General features: G+C 49.6%; 1 protein-coding gene across 11 annotated transcripts in view; it reads left to right on the top strand.

The window, feature by feature from the left end:
• Positions 1–24774, top strand: part of Large1 (LARGE xylosyl- and glucuronyltransferase 1) — a 506960-nt gene that overhangs the window by 462596 nt on the left and 19590 nt on the right. For all 11 annotated transcript variants that reach the window (XM_077798432.1, XM_077798429.1, XM_077798430.1 and 8 more), the window contains 2 exons: positions 9327–9490; positions 19186–19464. In XM_077798432.1, the coding sequence (XP_077654558.1) occupies positions 9327–9490; positions 19186–19464 (443 nt within the window). The remainder of the gene's footprint in view (positions 1–9326; positions 9491–19185; positions 19465–24774) is intronic.

Raw genomic sequence — 24774 nt, forward strand, 5'->3', positions numbered from 1 at the left:
AGGTGATGCTATATCACCAAGGAGCCCTTGCACCACCCAAGGAAGTTCCCAGATAAGGGAAGCTGACCTTGCTAAGCCACACCCATTAAGATGGACAGGTTTTAACACATCTGGGTGGGAGTCGCGTTCAAGTCTGGGCCCTTCCCTGAGTAATGACATGAAGCTTAGGTGGTCATTTTTGATGACCAGGGTTACAATGGGTAAAGCCAGAGGAGCCAACGGTTGGCCAGAGGAGGGAGGATGCTATTTATGCTGGCAGGAAATGGCCAGGGACCACTTGCTGCTTGTTCTGCAGATTCCTTTCTGACAGCTGTCATTTTCAGTTTATCGTCTCCAGGAACAGCCCTCTACGGGCTCACTTCCTTCTTCATCCTCCCCATGGCATCCACAAAAAGGATCAGACACACAGAGGGTTTTAATTCAGAAAGACTAATGGTAAAGGAATGATCCATTATATGTTAAAAGTTAAATTATGAAACATATCTGACATCCAACAAGTGCAGAAACCAAAAGACTGGGTACCAGTTTGGAAAATTTGGAATTTGCAGAGAATTGTAGTCAAGTCGGCGTCTGCAGATAACAGCGTTCTACTCCTCGACCACAGCAGACATCACTAGTTGAGGACTGCACTCTGTGGCCCTGGCCCAGGCTGGAGCCCCCCAAGAGCCACACTCCAGGTCATCTGTGCTCATCGCCTCGCCCTGGCTCAGTTCAGAAACCAGCTGGGCATCCCTGTGCTGAGTATTAGTCACTCAGGTCTCCCTGGTGCTATGACAGCTCTGGGCTGTTCCAAGACCTTTTCCTGCTTTCTTCTAGCCTTTTAGCCTTTGGGAATGGGAGATTTCCTGCAGAGGAAGAGGAAGGGACATACAACCAGCATCTTCACCACAGTGGGAGGGAGGCTTCCTGGGTCAGACTGCACAGAGCCCCAGGAGGAGATGAGTTACTTGTTCAAGTCACACAACCCCTAAAGGATGGGGCCAGCATTTGAGACCAGCTCTGCCTAATCTAAAGGCACAAGACCAGGTAGCTGCATATTTGGAAGTCGCATAATAATAACGGCTGGTGATTCCTGGTTGGCCCAATTGTTTTACTTAGTTTTTCTTCCTCTTTAGTTAATCCTGCAGGTATTTGTTATTGTGTCCGTATTATGGCAGTAACCACCCCTACAGCATGCCCTATCCCTCAGGGCTCCTTCCTTTCGTTTACTTTATAGCCCTTACCACCAATCAAGATATTCATGACATTAATTTTGTTGATTATCCATCAGTTTATCTTTGTGCCTATTGAAGATCTCCTGGAACCTGGTTCCTGATCAAAAAAAAAATTTTTTTGTTGAATGAATAAACTGTAACAAGGTATTTTCTTGAAGCCTTTGTGGTATGCCAGGATGATCCCCGTGTTTGGAATCAGGAAATCCAGCCCTGTGTGAGATCTCTAATTTGGGGCATATTCTAGCATTTTGTAAGTCTCAATTTTCTCACCTGTAAAATGGCCAGTAAGTAAGCCCTCCCAGGCTGTTTTAAGAGAGCTGAAGGGATTAGAGTGGCCAGTGTGCTCTGAGACCTAGGTGGTCATTGTCAGGAGAATTGGAGGAAAGTTTGGGGGACCTCCCTGACCACCACTCTGAGGTCCTGCTGAGAAGGTGGCAGGCTGGCCCCCTATGCACCGTGTCCCCCATCCTGAGCCCACTAAGGGGAAAGACAACAGTATCACCAAGGCTCAATTAGAAGTTAAAAATAAGACACATAAGAACAGATTCTATAAACACTCATGTCGTCATCCAGCGCCGCACCGCCAGGAACAGATGGCTGTGTGGAAACAGCTGTGTCCCCGAGGAGCCCTGGAGGAAAACCGGAATGCATTCCTGCTCTCACGTGCAGCCGTATGTCACTGGCTCTTCAATCAGCGGTGGGCAGCAGGGCCCAGGCTGGACAGTGCTCAGAGCCCTGCGACAGGCTGCCCAGGGCTGCTCGCCAGTGACCCTCAGAAGCTCCAGAGCCTAAAGAATGATAGTGTTGCCTCTGAGCCCAGGGAGGGAAGGGAAGAGGAGCCCCAGGGCCAAGAACCTCCCTGGGCCGAAACTGAAACCACAGGCTTTCCCCGGTGGCCCACGGCCTGGCTCCTGTCCAGCTCCAGCCTGCCCCTGGCCCTCTGGCCCATCCCTGGTGGCCATCTCTGCACACTGGCCAGGTGCTCAGCAGAGTTGCTCACTCTCCCTTTTTCCTTTTGTCAGACTCCCCCTCCCCTGAGTGACACCCCTTCCCCTTTTATGTATGCCTTAGGTCAGAGGCATCTCGGCATAAGATTGCCACACACAACATCTCAGGAGTGCCAGCAGGGGGACTGGAGGCCATCCACTCCAACTCCCTGTGCTCATCTGCAAATGCAAGTGGCAGTGATTCCCGCCTGATTGACTTAAGAGGACTAAATCAGGAAAGACAGGAGCTTAGGTCAACGTAGCACAAACCCCTCCCCAAACCAAGCTGTGTTCATTTCAGATGGCACTGTTACCATTGCTGACCCCTCTGCCTCTCCTTCTAAACCACAGGATCAATGGAGGTACAGATACGGGCTCGTTTCCCATTCCTAGCAGAGGCATAGCGTGTGTGATGTATGAATACCTGGGACAGAGGATGCCGTGCCTCGGCCGACCCTGTCTGAGCCTTCACTGAAGAGCCCTGGGTGCAGCCTCCCCGTCCCATGAAAGAATGAAGGGGGCTCATGGTGTTTTCTTGATTAAAAAAAAAAATCCTTTGGGTTCCTGGAACTTGTTGATTAACACACAAAGCAGATGACCATGGTCCTTCCCTCCCTCCCCATCGGTGTGATTCAATAAAACTGAACTGCTCTGTGGAGACCACAGGGAATGCCTGGTCAGGTTTCAGGAACCGAGGAGGGGATCCCTGTGCCCTGTTTCCTCATCTTTCTGCCATGGAGAGTGAGGCCAGCCCTGCCTGTCTCAAACAGGTGTGGGGAGGGACAAATCAAACAGTGGAGATGAAGGCCACCAAAAGGTGAAAGTCACATTGAAGGTAGAGGAACTCTCTCGAGTGTTAATTGATTCCCCAGTGTTTCTATCGATTTCTCTAACACCCAGAGGGAAAAGAAGTCTCGAGAAGAAACCAAATAAGTGACCTCCTAGACTTCATTTGGACCCTTGTACTCTGAGGCCATTGCTTCCCGACGAGAGTGCAGTGCCTGTCAAAGTCCACAAGCAGCTGTCAGAGGACTTCGCTTGCTAGAAGTCATGCTCGCAGCAAGTCCAAATGGGTGCTCCTGATCAACAGGGGACTCTTCTCCAGGCTCAGACCCAGACTCCTTCCACCTTGTGGCTCTGCCCTCCATGAAGTCCTAGATACTTCTTCTGGATTCTCTTTCTCTGGCTGTCAGCCCAGAAAACAAAGTGAGCACTGTACCTCAGTGAGGCTCAGAAGTGGTGCCCGTGCTAACCCAGGCCAGCCCAAGTTCCATGGACACCAGCCACAGGGTTACCCTAGACTGTAAGGAACTAGAAATGCAGCCCAGCTGGGTGCCCAGGAAGAGAGAAGGTGGATATTGGTGAGCACCATGCCTCTGCTACCTTGAGGAATGCAGGTACTGAGTCCTCTTCAGCCCTGCTTGAGGAGTCCTTGTAGTGGTTTGGTGACTGCAAGAACTCGGAACAGATTCACCAGGTCTGAATCTCAGCTGCTCTGCTCACTCATCATGAAACCCGGAACAAGTGGCCCAGCCTTTCAGAGGATGGGTGTCTTCCTATCACTCTCCTAACCTGGGGAGCTGGTTGGATGAAATGAGAGTCCCTGCCAGGCTGGGTGCACATTCCCTGGTCTTTCAGAGGTATTTTTGAATCCCAAACTCTTTGTTTGGACTTTCTCAAGGTCTCAGAGAAAATGAGTGTCAGTGAGATTGGGGCTCAGTTTCCAGTTTTATGCCCATAATCTAAATCTTTTGCTTTGCCCAGCTGTGAACAGAAGTTCATTAGGCCAGGAACTGGGACAGACTTCCACCCCTCTACACCCTCTGGCATGTCTACCCATCATTTCCAGCAGCTCAAAGGTCAATCTAGGCCACTGTCCTTAGGGATGGAAGAAAATAAATGCAAACCGCTTAAAGGGCCGATTTCCCTTGAGTCTAAATCTCCCTGTGCCTCAGCTGGCTGCCCAGAGAAGCAATTTAGTAAATGCATTTGATCTCAGGAGAAATCTGTCTTTAGTTTCTGTGACTTGCTTGCCAGGAGCCCTGTGTTCCTCCTGTGGCTGAAGAGCAGAGTAGGGTAGCGTTCAGACCCTCTGAAGAAAAGCAGTCCCTGCCACTCAGTCTCTCCAGAGACACTACCCCATCCCTGGGTGAAAGAGAGGCTGATTTTAAGCTGCTAGAGTCTTCCTCTTGAGATAACATCAGCAATAAAAAGAAGCCTGTATTAGAATCTGAAAAGGCACATAATGTAATCATAGAGCACATTGCTCAGGTTTGCATAGCACTTTACAGTTTACAAAGCACTTTCACATGCATTAACTCATTTGAGCAAATTGCAGGGAATCAGTTAACTACAGAAAAGTATAAAGGAGCAATAAAATTTCATCACTCAGAGAAAAATCTTTGTTAACCTTATAATATTCCCTTTGATCTATTTTCTAGCGTTTTTTGCTAGTTTGCATTTGTCTGTTTGGGGACCGTAATGCATATACATTTTTATGGCCTGTCTTCTTTACAGAACACTGTACCTTCAGCCTCTCTGACCTTCACGTCTGTCCAGGGAAGAAGTAATTGTGCTGTGAAATGTTCATGGTTTGAAATCCAAAGACTGAGTCTCCGTTTTCTCTTTTGTGTAAGAAATGTGTGCTGAAGGGTTAAACTAATGAAGCAATGCAACAGAGAATTTTGGCACTGTACCTAGCACATAGTAGGTATTCTGTTTAATAACAGCTGAATATAGGTGACAGTCACAGTAGTGATAAATATTATACCAAAGCCCAGGATGACATCTGCTGGACCTGCAGTCTTGCAGACAGCTGTGTCTGGCAGCTTCCCACAGTATCTGGCGTGGTTCCTAGACCCCACCTGTTAAGCACCAGGTGAACTTGGGAGGTAGATTCCAGTGAATCATATTAGTGGTGCTGCAGAGTTCACAGACAGAGGCCACTTATCCCGCAGGACACTGGTGACACTTCCTGCCATGGCAAGCTGGCCATGGTAGATCTGGAAGCTCTGTCCTTGACCACTGCCCGCTGTGTTACCATGCAGGGAGGGGCTGAGCACGCCCACGGAGGCTTGCTGACCTCACCTGCTGCTCCAGAGGTTCCAGGCTCAGGGCATTCAGAGATGAGTCAGGTTCAGCCCTTACCTGAGCCCACCACTGCACAACTGCTCTCTAGAAAATGGCTCTGCAACCCACTGACCTTAGGGTGTCTTTCCCCCGATGAAAGGAATGTGTGTGCACGTGTGTGTGTGCGTGTGTGTGTGTGTGTGTGTGTGTGTGTAAAGGGGAGGAGAAAGCCCCGTACACACATGCATTTTTCATGCCCTGGTCATTAGTGTTCTTTCCCACAGTGAGGATAAGCCCCAGGTCAGGGAGAGCCCCTCTCTCCACAGACACCTGCCTGCCTGCCCTTCCAGACACACGGCCCACACTCTCCCTCTCTTCTGCTCGTGGGTCTTGAAGCCGTGTGTGTACCTTTGTGAACACATTCAAAATACAAAACAAAACCAAGGGAAGAAGACAATGAGCCCCTCTCTTGCAAAAAGAGTTTCGCAGCTGTCTGGTTTCTGAATGGGAATGGTGGTCTTTTCTCTTTTGCAGCTCGGGTGAGGGAGAGGACATCAGTGGGTTAAGTTTCCTCCTGGGAGGTGACATAATGGTTTCTAGTCACAGTTGAGTTCCTCAAGGAGACGGGCTTGGCCACACTGCCTGCTCTTCATGAATCAGAGTGTCACCCCACTCAGCCAGCCCTGCATCCCCCAGGCCCTTGACATACAGTCTTCTTCAGGTGTCCTCGGGCCCAGGTGTCTCCTCTCCTACTAGGGTCCTAATAACTGTGATAGCAGGTGATGTCTGATGAGTCTCTCCTTTTATCCAAACACTGGGCTTTTTGTACACAGCATCTCTCACCATCCCCTGGTACCATCGCCGTCCCCCTTTTACAGTTAAGGAAATCGAAGCTGGGTAAGGTTAATAGCCCACCCACCTCCTGCAGTGGTCCAGGCAGGAGAGGCATCTCCGTCCGAGGCCTGGTGAGCATCTTTCCTGGAAAGGAGCCAGGTGGTGGAGGGGCGAAGACCAGCTTTGACCTCCCCGAGTGACCTTGGGAATCTGAAACGGCCTTCCCCACCATCAAGGCATCTTTGGTGTGTCACTGGTGGGCACCGAAGGGAATGAGTAGGCACACTCTCAGATTCCCCGAGCAGAGCTTGGTGCCTGTTTGTCTGCTCTCCAAAATCTTTTCAGCCACCACAGACCCTTGAACTGCAAATAGCAGGCAAAGAGTGGATTTAGGAATGGACTTATTGGTCACCTTCTGTGCACATAATTAGAGGACAAGGGAGGAAACTGGAGGGATGGGTCTTCCCCATGATCCCAGTCTTCTTGTCTGCAGATACTTTTCATGCATGCAACACATGGGTATGGAGCACTTCCAAGAGTGAAGTGTCACCGTGTCACCAAGGTAGTTGCCCTCAAATAATTGCAGTTCAAGTTGACAAATGCTTTCATGGAGCCATGGGGCAGTTGTTCTTGGAGCACAGAAAAGAAGGATCATGGAACCGGGCACAGCCACCAAAGGTCTCAGAGAGACAGTATATTACATCGTCTGTGCTAAATTTTGAAAGGTAAATAGAAGGTCCCTAGGTGTAGAAGAATAGGGTGGGGTGAAGGAGGGCCAGCAGCGGGGGAAGAACACGACATGGAAGAAAGTCAGAGATGTGGAGAGAAAGGCAGGTTTGGAATCACAGGGAAGATCCTTGATGGGAGTATTGAATATGTGGGGGTGACAGGCAGAGAAAGCTTTGTGTGAGTGTCCCCCGGGAAATCGGGATTTAGTCCTACATTGATATGTAGGACTTTGATAAGGGGTGAGCCTGCTCATAGGCTCTTAGCTGCACTGAGACTTCCAGCTCCTGGTCACCCGCCTGTAATCCCAGTGGCTCAGGAGGCTGAGACAGGAAGATTAGGAAAGCCAGTGCCAGCAACTTAGTGAGGTCCCCATCCACTCAGTGAGACCCTGTCTCTAAATAAAGTAGTTTAAAAAGGGCTCAGTTTGTTCAGTGCCCCTGGGTTCAATCCCTAGAACCAAAAAAGAAAAGAAAAAAGTTGGCATAGGGGAATCTTCAATTGGGCAAGGCCATCAAGCTGACTTGAAAAGTCGGATAATATCCCTGATTGCAGTCTTTTTCACTGGAAAAATTTTAAAGGTAGCCTATAACATCCCATAGACACTAGATCTCAGCAGATTCCCCAAGGAGCATCTGGAAATATGGGACTACATTTAGGTTGTACCGAGCCATCTGTAGAGGCTATGAGCATTTACCTTTGAAAGACTCAGGAGAGCATCTGTCCTTAGGTGGTGCGGACCCTGCCATGTAAAAGGGCCCCCCACACAGTGCTAATTTACATTATTAGTTTTCTCTTCTTCAAACCCCATAAAACATCAATGACCCAAGAAATGTTTGTTGGAGCAGAATTGTTGATCTTGACAGGACCCATCACATGACTGGGGCAATTGAGGAGAATGTGCCCTGCCCCAGCTGTCGGTCCTGTTGGGGCAGGCTAGTCTAGACCTTTTCTCTTGGCTGTGGTAGAAGTGCAAGAATTACATGCATTTTTCTCTTGAAGGCTCACCTCAGAATGGGAAGGACATTGATCCCTTGCATTCTTTTAGCAAAAGCCCATCACAGGTCCAGTCCACATTCAGTGGTTGGGGAGATAGACCCAGCCTCTGTCATAAGCCCCACTGCAAAGGGTAGGATACCGTGGGGAAAGGAATGAAGAATTAGAGCAATTGATAGAATCATCCACCACAGCACGACTCTTAAGAAATGACATCATAGCGTGATCTAACAAGGCTGTGGTCTTAACTGATAGAAAGCCATGCAGAAGCAAGTTAATGTATGGTGGTTTTGAAATTTAAAAAAATAAAAGCATCTCCTTGGAAAAACATTATTCCTTCTACTCCTTTCAGCCAGATTGGTAACTCTAGACACATAAACTTTAGTCTATATTCAACTGAATGTTATCAAGTGATGGAGAAGGCGGATGTAACAGAAGAAACATAGGAACCAATTGTGTGAATGTTGGCCAATTATTGTTTTATAGAAGTCAATTATACTGAAATACAAACTGCATGCAACAGGCCCCACTGTTCTTAGTCTGCCTCTAGGCAAGTGTCCCCAAATGTGTGCACCCTGGTAACCATCATGCCAGTTGGGATGTGGGTCATTTCCATCACCCTTAAAGCTCCCTTGCTCTTCCAAGGCCATTCTCTCCACACTCCACATCTGCAGATTCCGTTTCTATCACTGAGGATGAGCTTTGTACCCAGTTTTGTTTTGTTTTGTTTTGTTTTGTTTTAATTCCAGTTGTTCATCTGTAACCCAGGTGCCCTCATCCTGTGGTTATTGGTTGCTGTGGGGTGTAGTGAGAGGGTGTGGCCTGGGCAGCTGCATCTGCATATCAGTATTTGCATATCTCATGAGCATCCAGGTAACGGGCCAGCCTGCTGTCTCCACCAGTCCAGGTAGGAGGAAGTAGAGCTGAAGACTTCTGCAACAGATTATTGAAGTGAGAATTTCTTAGAGTTAGGGAAAAAAGAGAGAAGAGAAAAAAAAAGTGGTTGTTTTGATGTTGTTTAAACATAGGTAAAATTAAAGGAAATAAGAGTTTTATTTATATATTTGTTTGGTTTGTTTTACAATATTTGGCCCAAAGATTGAAATCTGTAGCCCTAGGGGAAGAAAAGCGTCAGGTCACATGGAGGTCCTCCTGTGTGGGTTTTTCTCCTCTTTGGACTTTCTCCCTGTTATCATTTTTGGTTGTTCTTCCGGGTCACCTAGTTTACGGGGAATGAGTGGCAGTCAGTGAGCATGACCATTGCTCCTAGCCAAGCGGGGCTCAGCCCTCAGATGGTGAGGCTTTTGTCCTCGTGATTACCTTTTTGAAATTAGATTCAATCTCTGGGGAAACGAAGATGGAGATTCTTCCTGCATCTGCCAAAGCACCAACAAGGCCCCAATATGTGATAAACTCTGAGAGGGCAGAGCGTGCTGGCAGCTCGCTCGCCCCTTGGAGCATTTATTCTCGTCCCCAAGCCCTGTGCCCTCCTGCCTTGCAGCTCCAGAAGCAGCTGTCGGAGCTCGACGAGGACGACCTGTGCTATGAGTTCCGGCGAGAGCGCTTCACCGTGCACCGCACCCACCTGTACTTCCTGCACTACGAGTACGAGCCAGCTGCAGACGGCACCGACGTCACCCTGGTTGCCCAGCTCTCCATGGACAGGTATGGCCAAGCGGGAGATGGCCTCACAAGCTTAGGATAAGATAGGGCCAGGCTGGTGTCTCAGCCCCTCCCCCACGTTGCAAACGAGGACCTTCTTTTTCCTGCCGCTGCTGTTGGCTGTGGGTCACGGGGAGGGCTGATTCTTTCGAGGTGAAGCCCTACTCAGATTCATTGCTGGTGGGACTGCAAATTGGTGTAGCCAATGTGGGAAGCAGTATGGAGAACCCTTGGAAAGCTGGGAATGGAACCACCATTTGACCCAGCTATCCCACTCCTCGGTCTATACCCAAAGGACTTAAAATCAGCATACCTCAGGGACACAGTCACATCATTGTTTATAGCAGCACAATTCACAATAGCTAAACTGTGGAACCAACCTAGATGCCCTTCAGTAGATGAATGGATAAAAAAAAATGTGGTGTATACACAATGGAATATTATTCAGCATTAAAAGAGAATAAAATCATGGCATTTGCAGGTAAATGGATGGAGTTGGAGAAGATAATGCTGAGTGAAGTTTTCCAAGCCCAAAAAAACAAATGCCAAATGTTTTCTCTGATTTAAGGCTGCTGATTCATAATGGGGGGAGGGGTGGGCATGGGAGGATTAGATAAACTCTAGATAGGGCAGAGGGAAAAGGGGAAGGGGGAGGGGAGGGGCATGGGGGTTGGAAAGACGGTAGAATGAGATAGACATCATTACCCTAAGTACATGCATGAAGACAGGAATGGTGTGACTCTACTTTGTGTACAACCAGAGACGTGAAAATTGTGCTCTGTATGTGTACTGAAATGCATTGTGCTGTCATAAAAAAACAAATTAAAATTTTAAAAAATGAAAAAGGTGGGGGAGGGGATGTGCAGTCTGGAGCCCCAGGGAGGTATTTGCTATTCCTTTTCTATGTATGTGAGTGGATGCAACAAACCTTCGTCCAGCATTGCCAACAGTACTGAGCCTGGCCCTTATATAATGTGCAGTCTGATTCGACATTTCTCAATCTTGGCCTTGGACAAACTGAACCATGTGGGAGCTTTTATAGCAAATTCACATCCAGGGGCCATGGCAGACCCATTACTTAAGAATCTTTGTGGAGGTGGAGTCCTTGGCGTTGTTTGCTTTAAGCTTGTGGTATACAGCAAGGCAAGAGGCATAAGTAGCAATAACAATTAAATAAAATTATAATTGTAATAAGTGCTTTGCAGGAACAGGGACAGATAACACCAATGGCATGTTGGGGGACCTTCTTTAGGCAATATGGTTAGGGGGCATCTCTCTGAGGAGGGGACATTGCTATAGAGACCTGGAGAGACTCAGCACGTGCATTGCTGAGAGAAGAGCCTTCCAGGCAGACAACTGAGCAAGTGCAAAGCCCCTGTGGAGGGAAGGGATTTTGCATATTCAAAAACCTGGCAGAAGACCAAGGGAAGTTTCAGGGGATTGGGAGGAAGGTGTCATGGGATAAGATCATGGAACACTGGGTGTTCGTAAAATATTTGGATTTTATTCAAAGTACAGTAAGAAGTTATTGAAGAAATTCATGCAATCAATCATTGATCTAACTCACATTTTTTAAGCCATCTCTTTGGATGCCAGGAGGTGGGCAGATGTGAAGAGTCACAGTTGGTCACTCAGCCCCACACAGCTCTAAGCAGGGCCAGTGCTTCCCCGTCCTCAGTGTTCTCATCTCCAAGTCCATGCCATCACACAGCCCGTATAAGTGTCTTCATATTCATGTGCCAGGGCTCTGGGGCTGGGAATATCTGTATGAAGACCCCGTCTCTGCCACTTAGGACTCAGGCAGGGTATTTGTTTCTTATTGTCAGGTAAGAAATTACCACCCACGAAGAAACTCAAGAAAACGCATGTTTATTACCGTACAGTTTCTGGGCTCAGGAGCCTGGAGGCACGTCCGCAGGGTCCTCTGCTCAGGGTCTTGGGACCGAAGTCAAGATGTCGGCTGGGGCTGTGAGGTCATCTAGGAGGAGTCAGCCACTTGGAAGCTCCTTCACACTTTGTTAGAGTCTGGTTCTAGGACTGAGGTTCCTGTTTCCTTGCTGGCTATTGACTGAGGTCCTTCTTAGATCTGGAAGCTTCTGTCAGGTCCTAGCCATGTGGCCCTCTGACAGCATGGCGAGCTGAGAATCTGTCCCTTATATTCCCAGATCCTGCCCACACCCAAGGGGAAGGGATTCAACAGGGTGTGTCCACCAGGAGGTGGAAATCTCAGAGGCCCTCTTAGAGTCCTGCCGGCTGCGGCTGTGGCAGATAAATAGGTCCTGTGACAGAGATCCCTGAGTTCTGAGTGCCCGGCAGGAGGCAGGGAGGCATTGGCAGGTGCCATGAAGCCTACAGGAGGATCCCCGTCCCCCAGGGATGGAGAAAGGAAGACCCGGGGCGTGTGTCAGAGGGAAGGTGTCACCTGAGCCGAGCTGGGGTGGGTGGACTGAGGGTAGGGCACATGAAAGGAAAGAAGGAAGGTTCTCCAAGGAGGCGCACGCAGCACCGTGTGGTTGGGGCTCAGGGAAGAGGAGGGAGGAGCGGGGAGGAGCTCAGCCAGGTGGGCAGTGGGGAAACCAGAGGAGGCAGCCAGGCCTCGTGGCTCAAGTCTGTCAGGCACCCGTGATGCCCCATAGGCACCTGACCTAGACCAGTGTCCTGGAGTCACACCCAGACTTCCCATGTCCCTTTGCCTTCTACCCATCTTTCAGTGCAGCTGTCTAAGCTCCCCCACCCTCCGCCCCTCAGTAAGTCACCTGGCCACACCAGCCCTGTCTTCTCCCGTGTGCCTCCTCCCTGTCCTCCACGTCTCTCACAATGAGTGTAAGATCTGACCTCCTCACGTGAGTGTCCGATGACGGTCCATAGCCTCCAGGTCCCCAGACTCCTAGTACCTGAGGCTCAGATACCTTGGCCTGCACAATCCAGTGAGCCCTGCCTAAGCCCAGGTTCCCATCTCTCCCAGCACTGGGGGTTCTCCCCTGCCCCTCCCGCACCTCCCCATAATGCATTTGGATTAAGAGCAAAACATTCTAAGTCAAGATTAATGGCCTGTGGCTACCAAAGAAATTGGACATGCTTTCTAATCTGAGTAAACAGTGGCATTGCCATGAAGAAATTCATGCAATCAATCATGTGATCCCTTAGCATCAGACACTGAGGGTTCTTTTGCGCCTCTGCCACCTTTTGAGTTTGGCCTTTGGACAAAGTCACTTCATCTAAACCTCAGTTTCCTCCTTGGTAATCTGGGAATGGTAATAATATCTTCATTATCGTCATTTCTAAGGTCCTTGTGAAGATCAAATGAGAATGCAAACCCAGCACTTAGCCCCAACGTACATTCCACAGTGACAACAGAACTTGTGACCAAACTCGGTGCTGGGTAGAAAGGCACTAGACCTTGGGACGAGGAGCTCTGGTTCACACTCAGCCTGCTCCTTCTGTCCTCAGCTGACAATCCTGACTTAGTATCTTTGGGTCTCTGTCTTCTCCTATAAGACAGGGTTGAAAATACTCACCTCCCGGGGTCCTGGTTAGGATTAAATGAGAGAGTCTGACAGCCCTTGGTGCGGATTTAGCATCAGGTAGAGATGGCATGCACGTGAGCCTCCTGTGGAGGCAGGTAGGAGAGGGAGGAAAGAAAACAAGAAAGACCTGGACTCAGAGTCCAGCTGTGCCTCTTCCCAGCTGTGTGTGCTTGCGCCAGGTACTTGCCTTTTTGAATCTCACTTTATCTGCGAAGTGACGGTGATACTGTCGAGCTCAGGGATTGTTATCTTGGATGCTCTAAAATAAGAGGATGTAAAATGTCCAGTAAGTAGTTGACATTTCATCCTGTGTCTTTACCTCATTGTTGGCTATACACTTTGCTGTTTGGGATTCACACATCAGTAGAAGGAAAATGTGTTCAGTTAACAACCCAGACTCATCCTTTTTACACACTTACTATCAGTAGACGAATACCAGGAAAACCAAGCGTCTCCTTCCAGTGCAAAGGGAAGCACCCCCCACCCCAGCCTGGGCCAGTGGTGATCCTGGCAGGACCTTTCTTGTATTCATTCAAAGAAATCTCTGGTCCCCTGTCTGTCTGCAGCAAGCGCTGGCCACAGGGGCCTCCCTTCCCAAAGCACACACATGCCAAGCATAGCAGATGCCTGCTACCCGCAATGCACAGTGACAAGTACTGCCATCCAGGCAGGACCTCAGAGAACCCAAGACACTGAGCAGGACATGCTCAGAAATTCCAAGAGCACACGGCGGTGCAGTGGGAGAAATTCCCCAGCCTTCTGTGCTGCACATCCAATTATGATACAGCACGCTGACTGGTGCCTGTTGGATTGATTTTTAATTTGGGAAACACTTCGGGTGTGTTTGTAAACCTTTGAGTCAGAAGTAGCCCTACGTGAATGCCACAATAAATTAGGGGAGTCGACAGGCTGCCCCCATGCCATCTCCCTGCAGATTTCCACTCAGAGAGGATGAGTGTCACTGGCCACACCGTGGTGCTGGCATCTCTGTCAGTCACTCCATGGGGAGGGCATCTGTCCTCTGACACCTGGCCAGGGGAGACACTCCTTCTCTGGTGTCCCGTTGTCAAAGTTGTTGAAGAACTAACCACCATAAAAGGCATCGTCTGACTGGTGAATGTCCTCTCTGCTTTTTGCAAAAAAAAAGAGAGACCAGAAATACAAGTTCTTGGGTTCAGCCCAGACCTCCTGAACCAGAACCTCCAGTGTGTGTGTGTGGGGGTGTGTTTTTAAATGAACCACTAATCAGACCAGTGTTGGGAAGCCCCAGCCCTTTTCTGAGAGTGGAAAGTACTTCTCCCTGTGATGGTCAGCGTGCTCTTTGAAGCATTTAAATCTGGTCCCAGCCCTGAAGTCCCCAGTGATCCCCCCTGCATTTAGAACAGCAAGCCCACTGCCCACGTGGCCTTCGAGGCCCAGCCAGACGCCTGCTCCTCTCCCACACACAGTCCGTCCACACTGGCCCTGCTTCTTGCTTGACTGAGCTGGACTCACTTTTGCTGCAGGTTGTTCTGGGCAGCTCACCCCGGACATCCACAAGCTGCTCCTGCTCTTTATGTAGGGGTCTTGGGCCATCCTGCCTACTATTAAAAAAAAAAAAAAATTCCAGAAGCACATTTCTCACAGCTCTGGAGGCTGCAAGTCCAAGGACAAGGTGCTGGCAGACTCAGAGTCTGGGGAGGGCCCATGTTCTGGCTGATGGATGGCTGAGTCTCCAACTCTATTCTCAAGTGGTGTAAGGGGAAGGGTGCTCTGTGGGGCCTCTGTATAAGGGCATTAGGAACCTAGCCTTCCCAAAGGTCCGACCTCCTAATGCCATCACCGTGGGGTTAGGATTCCTACATAGAAGTTTGAGTTAGACACCAAGAGACACACATGGCTCTAGATCTCAAATGTCACCTGGAGAGGGCCTTCCTAGGCCAGCCCACACAGCCACTGTCTGTCCTGTTGTCTCTCTACTCTCTTAGTTCCATCTGGATTGAACTGAGTTTGGTTTGCTTATTGTCTCCTCCCTGGAACACAAGACCCTGACGTCCAGGAACCTTGTCTGTCTAGCATCCAGGCACATTGGAGATGATAAATATTTGTCGGGTGAATGCCTGTTTGAAAGGCAAAGATGGAACCCCAAGGGAAATGATGGCTGTCCTATGCTGAGCACCTGCTATATGTCTAGCTGCATCTCATTTAGGGGTCAACTCCACTTAGATATTGTATCAGTTACCCATTGCTGCTTAACAAGCCATCCTGCCCTAGCAGCTTAAGATGACCACCCTAGTGAACTCAGGATTCCATGGCTGGGCAGCTTGGCCTGTGCTTAACTGGACCCATCCAGGCATCTGCTGTCAACCTGGGTAACTCTTCTGCAGGTTGTCTGGCTATTAGCCAGGTCCGTGGGGATACCTGGATGTCATCTAGCAAGGTGGTGGGGGCTTGTTCGCATGGTGGTAGTCACAAGGTTTCCAAAGGACCAAGCCCTGCTGTGCCCGCACATTTTAAAACCTCGGTTAATGTAATGTTTGCTAATGTCCCACAGACTGAAGCAATCGAGGTGGGGCCAGGCCAGGGTCAGTGTGGGAGAGTCTTCCCAAAGGATGTGAAGAGAGAAGAATGATTTATAGCTATTTTGTAAGCTATTCTGTCCCATGAACATTGTTAGAAACTGAAGCTCCAAGCTCAGAGCTCTTGCCCATGTGTACTGACCCAGCACAGGGGTCAAATCCAGGACTGTCTGACCCCAGAACCCCCAGTTGCAAGCTGTGATCGTGTCCCAGGCAGCGTCTCTTGCTGCAGTGTACCTGAGGGGCGTGGGCCAGCTGGTAGGGTGGGCGTGTCCCATTGCAACAGAAGCCAGGGAGGCCCACAGATGCTCTGGAGTCCCAGCCACCTCTGGCCATTAGGTTTCTCCCTGCCTGCTCCTTAGTAAGCTAAAGACTGTGTATGTTCAGCTTTCCATCTTAGTGGGGCTCCCCAGAGTAGACCCGCCAGACACCAGAGACTTTGCCTCCTCCTCCCCAGCAGGAAGCAGCGGCGGGCTCTGTGGGGAGTGGAAAGGATCTGGGTGAGTCCGCCCCTCTGGATTCTGGAGTTGGCTAATTCATCAGCTCCTCCTGTTCTCTTGAGCAAGTCACACCCCCTCTGTGAAACTTACCTCTTTCCTCTTTCATCATGAAAATGGTCCGGGCAAAAAAAAGAAAAAAATCTCAAAGCTCCTTTCCAAATGGACAGTTCTGTGGTTTTAGAATTGATCTCTGTCTCCTGAAATCTGCACTGGTTCAGCCCTCGCTGTGCCGGGCACTCTGTCTTCCTGTCGAGGGGACCGGAGAAAGATGGGCACCGAGCTCCACACAGCAAGAGCTGCAGGGGCGCCCCTCCCAGAACAGATGTGGAGAGAAACCGCCCTCAAGGAGCAGCCAGTGGTGGGTCTTGGAGGCCGCCCCCAAGAGGGACCAGGGAGGAGGAAGGAATAGATAGAAGTTGACATCAAGGGAGGAGGGCTCTCTTCTGGGGGGAAACAGGCAATGAAGGGAAGAGATTTGGGGGGCATTGTCCTCCACCTAACACCCATTCTTACCAGCTGATGACCTGGGCTCTGAGGTCAGGGAGACCTCCACCCATCTCCTGCCCCTGACAGCGGCATGCCTTGAAAGAATCGCTTTACCTCCTCGCCTGCAAAACAGGGATCAGAGTCTCAATTCTGTAGAGTTCCTAGGGCCATCAGATACGATAAGAGCCACAATGTGGGTGGCACCTGGCAAGTAGGAAGTAAGGGGGACGGATAGATCTGTGGTTGTCACCGTTTCCATGTTGTCCTTGTTGGGAACCTGAGGTGGTCTCTGTTGTCCCCATCCTGGTAGAAGTTTGATTCTTAGGGAGAAAATGTTGGAGAGGGCTGGCGGCTTGGAAGACATGTGGGTTGTGTCGTCTGCACACACACTCCTGGCTGAGGTTCCACGGGACGCACCTGACACCATTTCCCATAAAGCTCAACTTAATCTTTCATGAACGGCACGTTCTCCTGAGAACCTTCAGTAGCTTCCTGCATTCTCCTGTGCTCTCAGCAGAGCTTGGCCGACGGGCTGTGCCGGGTAGGCTTGCTGCCTGCTTAGAAAACAGAGTCAAAACCCCAGTGAGTAGAAGAATCCAGAGCAAAGCCGCCCTCTCCCCTGCTCAGCCCAATGACCTCCTTCCCCCGACACACGCCAACAGTCTGCATGCGAGAAATGGTTCTTGCCCTTTTACTCTCCTGCTCACAAAAGATTTGTGCAAATAGATCTCCCTGGAAGTACGGAGTCCACCATTGTACACAGATGAAGCTGAGGCACTGGGAGATCATTCAAAATCCCAGACCCTCAAGCCCAGGAGAGAACAGGGCCCGACAGTGGAGGCTCAAGGCCAGGGTCAGCGAGCTGAGGCGTCTGCAGAATGCTACCTTTACAAGGTGACTCCGGTTGGTTTGGTTAGTGGATGTGATCAAGGATGACAAATGGAGGGCATTTTACTCTGGTGAGTGTCTCAGTCTTCCCTATTGGAAAAGGGGGCAAATCTAGGCAATACCAGAGTTACTGAGAGAAAACTCTGGAAGTCCAGAGAGAAAGCCATTGACAGGAGATAGGTGTGCCCGTTTTCTTTGGTTTGGAAGCGTGGAAATGCAAAGAATCTCTTTCTTGGTAATCATCTGAATAAAGTGGACAGACATCCTGACCAGAAGACTTCTGGTCATGTAACCTCTTTCTGGAAAGAGGGGAAAATTAAAATAGGCTTTTGCTGTCTCTTTAAACCATAGATTTTGTGTACCAGGCATTTCTGATGCCTTTGAGGGGGTAAAGAAAAAAGAAAAAGAAAGCAGAAGAAAAATCCTCATGGATTTCTTTTCAAACCTGTCCCCAGAACACCTGTGAGAAGCACCTTTTGTTTCTTCCTCTGGCCTCTGTCCTCCCCACTTCCCTGGCTCAGTGCTTTCTGGTAGCCTTGTGAACTTGGCCTCCAGGCAATAAGCGCCCTGAACGTGAAGACATGACCCCAGGTGCCCTTGGGATCCCGACATTCCCACGTCCTTCTGTTCCCTTTGCTAAACACCCAGGGTTATTATTTCTCAGTCACCTCAAGCCCCATCAAGGTCCCTGTCTCCACATCTCTGGTTGATAGGTCCAAGAATCTGAGCTGGAGCCTCAGGTCCATTATTAGGAAACTGGGAGAATAGCTATGCTCTACGATGCTGGGAGAATTCTGGAAGGCGCCTGGTGGGTAGGAACGCATCCATAACTCTAGTTGTTTCTCATGTTCTCCTTGTTGGTTTTGGTGCTCCTTGTCAGTCAGTGTCCTCCGTTAGTCTAAATCTTCTATGGCCGTTCACTGCTTTAGATCAGTAGAGCCGTTTTCCATCTGGACTGAGAGAGGAGAGTTTGGGCTGGATGAGGATCTTTGGATAGTTTACTATAGTCACAGCCTACACCTTTGCATTAGTCTGTTTTCTGTTGCTATAACAAAATAGCTGAGGCTGGGTAGTTATAAAGAAGAGGATTACTTAACTCACAGTTTTAGAGGTTACAAATCAAATCCAAGATGGGGAGGCCTCATCTTGTCAGCCTCTGGTGAGGGTTCCTTTGACTATATCACAAGATGGCCAAGTAGCAGGAAGGAAATGGCTCTGTGCAGAAGAGTGAGCACTCCCATGGTGAGACGAAAGACAGAGGATCCAGGGCTCAGGATAACTGTTCTTCTAAAACACTTTCATGGGAACTTGCCAAGGATCCATGAAAAGTACATTAATTCGTTCCCAGGGCCCACCCCCAGTGACCTAGCCACCTCCCACTAGGCCCCCGCCTCTAGAAGGTTCCACACCTGAACACTACCACACTGGAAACACTGAAGGTTTGGGGGCAAGCGCATCCAAAACCATCTCACCATTGAAAAGAGGAGCCTGAGGCTCATGAGCAAGGTGACTTTTGCTATCCTGTGTTCAGTGGGAAGCAGAAGACGAGAACCAGCACGGCAGATGTTTTTATGTCTATTTATGGGTAAGAGAACTGAGTGGGTCATATTCCGAGACCAGTTCAGATTTGCAGCTGATGGACTGCCCGCGGGTGGATGGAGGTAGAGGCCCACAGGAGACCTGGCAGATGATTCAGGGACAGGCCAGGTCCTCACACCCCGCCTCCCTTTCTCTTCCAGGCTCCAGATGCTGGAGGCCATCTGCAAGCACTGGGAGGGACCCATCAGTCTGGCCCTCTACCTGTCGGATGCTGAGGCCCAGCAGTTCCTCCGCTACGCCCAGGGCTCCGAGGTGCTCATGAGCCGCCACAACGTGGGCTACCACATTGTGTACAAGGAGGGCCAGTTCTACCCTGTGAACCTCCTGCGCAACGTGGCCATGAAGCACATCAGCACCCCCTACACGTTCCTGTCGGACATCGACTTCCTGCCCATGTACGGGCTCTATGAGTACCTCAGGTAAGGACCTGCTGGGCCGGCACTGCCCACGCTGCTCCTGGAGCTGGAAGGCTTGTCGGGCCGTGCGGGGGCCGGAGCAGAAGCCCCTTAGGATCCTGCTCTAGTCATGTGCTTTCATAGATGGGGCAGCTGAGGTCAAGAATGGGGAATGGCCTGCCTGGTCACCTAGAGGTAGAAGGCCTGCCTGCCAGGTGTGGGAGATCCAGGAGGCCGTTGTCCCGGGGAACAGCCTGGAGCCCGAGTTTGCATAATGAAGTGTCAGTTGGGTCTAGGAAGCATCCTGTCTCCCATCTAATGCTCTTTCTATAGCATCTATGAAAACACACTGTCCCTCTTCCAATTTTGGATCAGACAGCCTTCACGTAACCATTCTAAAAAGATCACTGCCTATTCTTTAAAACAAATCTAAGTGATGATGATGCCTAACATCTATTGAAGTGCTTGCTGGGTGCCAGAAGCTGTTCTGAGTGCCTGACAAGTCGGATCTCACCCCCCACCCTGCCGCAAACCCTGCCTCAGGTAGAACAAGACTAAGCCACTGGCCCAAGGTGACACAGGAGCGAAGGGGCAGCTGGGGTCAGAACCTAGCCCCTGACTCTGGACCCATGTGCCTAATCACCTCCAGGCCGTTTCTGGATCTCCAATGTCCTTTTCTAACTGTCCCCACCTAGAAGGACAAACGTCTAGCCGCTGGAGAAAGCCGTGACGGAGAGCCGCTTGGCTGTGTGGGGAGTGGCATTTATTACAGAATAACAAACAGCATGAACTGAAAGACACTAGAATTCATATAGCCCAAGGTTCCGTTCCCTAGGTACAGATGCACCAACCACACTCTTAAAGAATCCGCCTCTCCCTACTGTCATTCTTCAGTATGCGTTACCTCCACTACCAGGGCAGTGCTTGCCTGGCTCCCAGGTACCATGAGGTGGTTTGCATTTCTTATCCTGTTGGATCCAAAAGCATGCATACCTCCCCCATTTTCCAGGGGTAGCAGTGGGGCTCAGAGAGGCCAAATCCCCTGCTCCAGTCCAAGGGTTGTGTCAGGATTTGAACCAGGGTCTGTCGGATTCCAGGTTTGAAGGCCATGTTGCTGCTCTGGGGTTTCTGACTGTCCAAAACAATGTGATTTGGCAGGATGTGATTTCTTTCTCTCTTTTTCTCTGGCCTGCCCTCCTTCCATCCATCTCTGTCTCTCTTTCCCTGTCCCTCCTTATCCCTTCCTATCTCTCTCTTAAAAGATCTCCAAGATTCTTTAAACCTTTTGTGCTTCAGCCGAAGCACGGGTTTCATATCAGCAGCCTCCCTGCCCTGCTCTCTCCAGAGCAAGGAGGACATCCTGTGTCCAGCCACTGGATTGGGTTCATTTCCAGGGTCATGTTGGGGTTTCATAGCTTCAGCCCCTCTTGTGAGCAGGGAGGAGCCCCTCTTGGGCTCTCTGATAATAGCAGAGTGGGCAGCACCCAGACATCTTGCAGGCAGGCAGGTGCTGGAGCACAGAGCTCTGGGAACCAGGACTCTTGACTGTATCAGGCTCTTAAGAAATGGAGTTTTTCCCCAGCTCTGGCTCCTTCTGGGGCTCTGAATCCCAGTGTGTGGGTTGAGGGTGCCCCCATGTGGTCACCTCTGTTCCTGCAGCTTCTGAAACCTCCAGTTTTCAGAGATGGAAGAACAGATGGGTGGGAGAAGAGTGTGGCCCAATACCACCAACATCCCCCACCCCCGACCTGGACCCATCAAAGAGAGGCTTTTAGGACTGGACCCTGCCCATCGCCACTTTCTATTCTTAAGAAGCACCTGGAAGCCTTCACTCGGATGAGTTGAAAGGGAACAGGCCCCATTCCATCAACACTGTGGTCTTGACTCTCCAAGAGCTATTTTATGACTTTGCCTCATGGGCATCATGTTTGAAAACAAGTATACAAGAGCAGACATGTATGTTGGCCCCTTGTGCTTTACTGATCCGAGACCCTAACTGATGATCAACATCTTATTCAATTTGAGGTAATTAATATTGCCTTTTAATTAACATTTTTGCTTAATGCAGAATCACTGGAGGTTGCAGTTCGGCCACCTTATCCCAAGTGCCTGTGGTTTCCCTCAGGGGGTTTGAAATACTGCAAATTGCTCCTAGATTCAATTATTGTGTAAGCAGACCTTGCCCAAGAATACTGAGCACAACCTAGTAGGGAGACCATAGACTCTCCACTGCCGTATGGAATTCCTGCTCCAGGGGACCAGGACTGAAGTTAGGCAGTCCTGCAGAGGACCTGGGAATCTGCATTTCTACATAAGACTTTTAATATCAGCAACTTACTAAAAATAAGTTTTTAATGCTGCTAAGCTAGACCATACATGTCCCCAGGCTGCAGTGAACCTGCCATCCCCCCAGCTCCTCCAGGCCACCAGTCTGTGACCTCTGACTTGGTTATTCCTTAGGCACTGAATTTAAGAAAACAGTAAGGGACATGATTCTATCAGAAGCCCTAAATAAGCATCTACTGTCCATTTCCTTTGAAGGCCACTATATTGACTGGTAATTGGCTTGGGAAGAATTTTTTCTAGTATTTGGAAAGGATTTATTTCTGATCCATATATTATCAGTAGATACATCCCGACAACAGCAGAATTATATCACTGGTTTGGGATGAGGTTAGGGATGCTGTTACCTTTGGAGCTCAGCGGGGCCAGCAGATCCCCTAATTGACTGACTTCTTCAGCACCAATATCTGACAAAACGCTAGACCCAGACTCTGTGAAGATATGTCTAATAAAAATGATGGTTACAATGAACTGAGCCTGACCAAGTGCTGGAAGCTTGGTTTCCATCGCCTGCACTCTGACACTTCTCTATGCAGTGGTCACCAAACCAAGGCCCCAGAAAGTTTAGTCTTATTGTGAGAGGAAACCGTGGACTTCTGTCTACACAGCCTGTGCAGAAGGAGCCAGATCACTCTCAAACCCCACAATACGGAGCAGGCTAACCAGCAGCCCTCTGGCTGCACCCCCAGACACTTGCTCATGTCACCCTTCTTGAGGTCCTCCCTGGTTTCCAAAAAAAGTTCAGCATCGTAGCTCTCTGAGCGGTTGCCTAGCAACCAGCTAATATTTCAGCAAAAACAAACAGTTCAATCGGAAAATAATGAAATCAGCTCTATTCAGGGACAGAGCTGCAGAATTTCACTAAAATCTCTCTTCCACGCCTTCTCCCATTTCTGCTAACGAATGAGCTTGTAGACGTGCGGCTCGCACTTCTGTTTATAGAAATGTCCACTGGAGTTCAGCGGGTGTGGCCAAATCACACAGACCTGCATTTGAACCCAGATCCTCGATACTTTCCAAGAATGTGATGTGGGGCACTTCTGACCCACCCTTTCTCAGTTAATCCAGGAGCTGGTAACAGCCTCTTGCAGGGTCAGTGCTCAGCAGCTAGTTTTCTGTCACACGGCCTCTTCACAGCGCTCAGTATTGGACTCCTTTTCCAGGCCCCAGTGCCTACCCTTGTAAACTGCCCGCCACCTTCCAAACAGCCGAGGTAACTGCATGGAACCGTTTGACATTCTCACTCCCTGAAATGAGAACTATATACAAATGGCCCCTGACCTATGACAGCTCAGTATGCATTTTTTTTTAACTCTACAAGGTTGCAGAAACAGTATGCAGTCAGTAGAAACCTTGCTGCACGTTTTGAATTTCAGTCTTTTCCAGGAGGAGTGATGCACGGTCTGCTTCTCTCTCCTGATTCTGGGGGAACCACGAGCTGCAGCCCCCAGTTACAAGGGGAACCACCCGTCTCCTCGGTGTGCTGTGTGGCTACGCTATGACATCCAGGACGCTGGGTGTAGAGAACGTATTTTCCACTTTCCACATTTCAACTCATAATGGGGTCTGTCAGGTCGTAACGCCATCGTAAACGCTCCTTACTCAGCATTGACTTGGCCTTGGGAATGGTACTTGACATCCCTCACTTATGGTATCTGTGAGATGGGGATAATACTGTTTCTTCCCTTGTAGAGACTTGGAAAGCACCTAGCAGTGCCCAGAACATCCTTCTTTCCATGAGCAGCCATTGCCTCTGCGATGGCCACACACTGTTCTGGGCCATGGAACAGTGGACAGAAGGGGCAAGGTCCCTGTCCTCTGGAGGTTTACACTCCACCTGGATGTGCTATTGCTCTTGTTCTTATCACCATTAGAGATGCAGAAGTAAAAGATACAGGACCCCAGTCTAACAGCACATGGCCCAATGCAGCCAGGTGGGACAGGTCTCAGGAAGAGCTGCTAGTTGAGATTGAGCTTGAAGATCAGTGGTTTGAGGGTCACTGAAGCCACTGGTGTGGTTGAAGTTCCAGAATGGCAGGGATATCAGGAATGTGACATCTCAGCCAAGAGTGACCTCAACCATGGACTGGGGCACATTTCTAGCCTCTTCCACCTGCAGAATTCTCATCTCTGATTGGTGCTTTAAAGCTTAAAGAGTCTCTGCTACCCACGTTGATTCTGTTTTTTAGGGGACACATGTGCCACACTGGCAGGGATGGTGTTGCACAGTGTTTCTGTAAGAACAACGAGTCAGTTTTATTCTGTGCTAGGCAGGAGGGCATCTGGCCAACCCCCATTCACATTTTCCCAGGCACACGATGGCTGCTCCGTAAATTCTTAAGTGAGTGCAAAAACGTGAACAAGGCCAGGTAGAAGTGGCGCCAAGTGAGATTTACTGGCTGCCTTCCAAGAGATGTTACCAGGTGGCCTTTCCTTGGGTTACTTTGTTATTTTAATTCTGCTATATCTGTGACATTTAACGTTTATTGAGCACTTACTATGTGCCAAGCACTGTGATAAGCACTTTTGTGTGTATTTTATCATTTAACATTACCATGGTTCATTTTACACAAGAGGATGTTCATGCTAGGCCTCACGTTCAAGGGCACAGCACCAATAAGTAGGCACCTGGCTTGCTCTGGGCTCATCCAGAGGTGTCTGTGCCTAGCCTCCTGGTGGGCCCATGTCCCACTTCACCCTGGTGGCCATCATCGTCATCACAGCTTGCCTTTACCAGGGATAGCCTGGGCATCTGGGAATTCTCTTAACCTTTACACGAGAGGTTCCATGAAAATCCACAGCACACAGACACTGATGCTTACCCCGACTCAGAGAAGAAAACTGTGGCTCAAAGTTGTAACTTGCTCAAGGGTTCAAGCTGGTAGGTGTCCAGATGGGATAGGAATCCAGGCGATCTGTCCCCGAGCTACCCTCCTGTCACCTCCCGTGACCTACAGGCTGCATTGAACATTGCTGGTGCTTAGGGTGCTT

The sequence above is a fragment of the Urocitellus parryii genome, chromosome 5 (assembly GCF_045843805.1).
Source record: "Urocitellus parryii isolate mUroPar1 chromosome 5, mUroPar1.hap1, whole genome shotgun sequence".
NCBI lineage: Eukaryota > Metazoa > Chordata > Mammalia > Rodentia > Sciuridae > Urocitellus > Urocitellus parryii.